The 2,031-nt window shown below is 40.6% G+C and overlaps 1 protein-coding gene across 1 annotated transcript; it reads left to right on the top strand.

Annotated features, from left to right (window-relative positions):
- Positions 1 to 957: 957 nt before the first annotated feature.
- LOC120420153 (uncharacterized) lies at positions 958 to 1,736 on the top strand. Its single transcript, XM_039583116.2, has 3 exons — positions 958 to 1,240; positions 1,315 to 1,503; positions 1,589 to 1,736. The coding sequence occupies exons 1-3, from the start codon at positions 995 to 997 to the stop codon at positions 1,697 to 1,699; spliced, it is 546 nt and encodes a 181-aa protein (XP_039439050.1). The 5' UTR covers positions 958 to 994; the 3' UTR covers positions 1,700 to 1,736.
- The last annotated feature ends 295 nt before the right edge of the window (positions 1,737 to 2,031 follow it).

The raw sequence follows: 2,031 nt of genomic DNA, 5'->3' as shown, positions 1-2,031 counted from the left end.
ATTTCATAGGAAAATATAATGGTATCATTCTATAGTAGAAAATGTCAAAAATAAGCAGAAAATTGAAACAAAGACTGTAAAAACATGAAAAAAAACAAAAAAAAAGAACAAATGGCGTTGATAGTTGGGTGTAGTATAAGCCAAATACTATCAGAAAAAAACATAAACTTATCATGATAAATGCAAATAAAAAAAATTAAAATGGAATTAGAAAAAAAAACATAAAACAAGAGAAGTTAAGTTCTTTGTAGAATAAAACATGCTTAAAATTACCACCTGAACACGGAAAAAATAAAATAGATGGTAGAAAAGAGAAAATCCAAAATGCTTTAATAAATGGTAATTTTATCTTGATTTTATCCATTTTCATTCATTGTTTTTTAAAATCAATCCTGGGACCACAGATCGTTAAAGGATGAAAAACTCAACAAAAATCCTATTTTTGAAAATGTCTAATCTTGAATTTTGAAATTTTGTTGACATTTATACGATCATTGGCAGTATTCTTCATGTAAACTAATGTCAAAAACATAAACAATGACTTTTAAACCCCGCCGTTTGACATGCATGATTTTTAAAACCCGCCAAACAAATCGCAGCACCTGTTTTCACCGGCCTCAATCGGTTCAGTTACAAAACCGGACCCCTAAAAACAACACCGTTCCAAAAGCAAACAGAAAACATTTGACAATGACTTTTCCGATTTTCCCCCAGCAACCCCCAGTGTGCTGCGATTTGTTTGGCGGGTTTTAAAAATCATTCATGCCAAGCGGCGGGGTTTTGAAAGTCATTGTTTATGTTTTTGACATTAGTTTACATGAAGAATAAGATAAAGGATTTTCTAAAGTTTAAACGACATTTAAAAATTAAACTTTAGAAATATTGCTTGCAACCAAAAAGCAGTTTGTTTCAAGCATTCAAAAAAAGAAAAAGCATCTAAAAAGACTCAATATTTCATCCAAGCAGTCCTACCGTAATCAACTGCTGCCGAAAGATGCCATGTTTTTGTCAAATTTTCAACAAATCCAAACAATATCGACCGGTCAAAAGTAAAACCGGCAGTCCTCAAACGAACGCCAACGTTGGTAACGGCACCGCTGACAACCCGACAGGTCATGTCCCCCAGGAGAACAACAGCAGCGGCCCCGTGTCCGCGTCGGCGGTCGTCCAGCTGAAGGCCAAAGTGTGGTCACTGCAAAACTCGCTGTCCGATTCGGCCGTCATCAACAACAACATGCAGGTACGTTCCACCCACACCAGCCAAGGTCAACCGGAAGCCGCTGACATTTTTTTTCTGTGTTATCCCACCTGCAGGAAGCAATCACCGAAACCGTGGCTGAAAAGTATCGACTGCTGGACGAGCTGAACCAGGCAAAAACCGAAGCGGCCCTCGCGGAGGCACAGCAGGACGAGGAACGGAACCGGCACGCCCGCGAGCGGGACAAATTTCTCCGGGAAATTGATTCCTACCGGAGCAAAATTAACGAGCTGTCCTGTCTTGTGGTGGGTGGCAGCAAATTTCGAATTTTGGCCTGGGCTTCGACGGAAGTAATCAATAATTTGTTTCGGGGTTGCGCATTATTTTCAGGAAAAAATTGCCGAGCAAAATATCGAGCTAAAGCAGCAGCTACTGGAGGCCAACGATACGGTGTGCAGAGTTGCGAGAAAGTACATGAAGCTGAAGTCTATTGAATGTTAGAAATTGGGAGAGAATAAATTACGTCGTTCACTAAAAATACAAAGTGAAACTCGTTTCATTCAGAATTAAGCAAGAAAATACCATATACCATTTAGAATAAAAAAAAATTGTCAACTCTCCAGTTGATCCATGTCAGCAAAACATTCACTACCGTGGGCTTACGCTCTCCATCAACCAGGTCAGTTTGATTCACTTCCACGCTGCCGTGTTGCCCTAGTACACCCAAGCTCCAAAGGAACCGGTCGGCACGGCATCCGGTTTGGGCAAAATGGCACTCTTGGGTGCCATTCGCACCACACGAACCGGTCGGGTGTCCCATCAGGGCCCAGGTC

The sequence above is a fragment of the Culex pipiens genome, chromosome 3 (assembly GCF_016801865.2).
Source record: "Culex pipiens pallens isolate TS chromosome 3, TS_CPP_V2, whole genome shotgun sequence".
NCBI classification, from domain to species: Eukaryota; Metazoa; Arthropoda; class Insecta; order Diptera; family Culicidae; genus Culex; species Culex pipiens.
Note: the sequence above shows the minus strand (reverse complement) of the source record. Positions and strands in the feature narration are given on the sequence as shown.

Bases quoted from the DNA above. Each gene is read 5' to 3' on its own strand.
- LOC120420153 (XM_039583116.2), top strand. From the start codon at position 995: ATGCCATGTTTTTGTCAAATTTTCAACAAATCCAAACAATATCGACCG. The intron at 1,241-1,314 runs GTACGTTCCACC...TCCCACCTGCAG, and splicing joins TCATCAACAACAACATGCAG to GAAGCAATCACCGAAACCGT. The intron at 1,504-1,588 runs GTGGGTGGCAGC...CATTATTTTCAG, and splicing joins ACGAGCTGTCCTGTCTTGTG to GAAAAAATTGCCGAGCAAAA.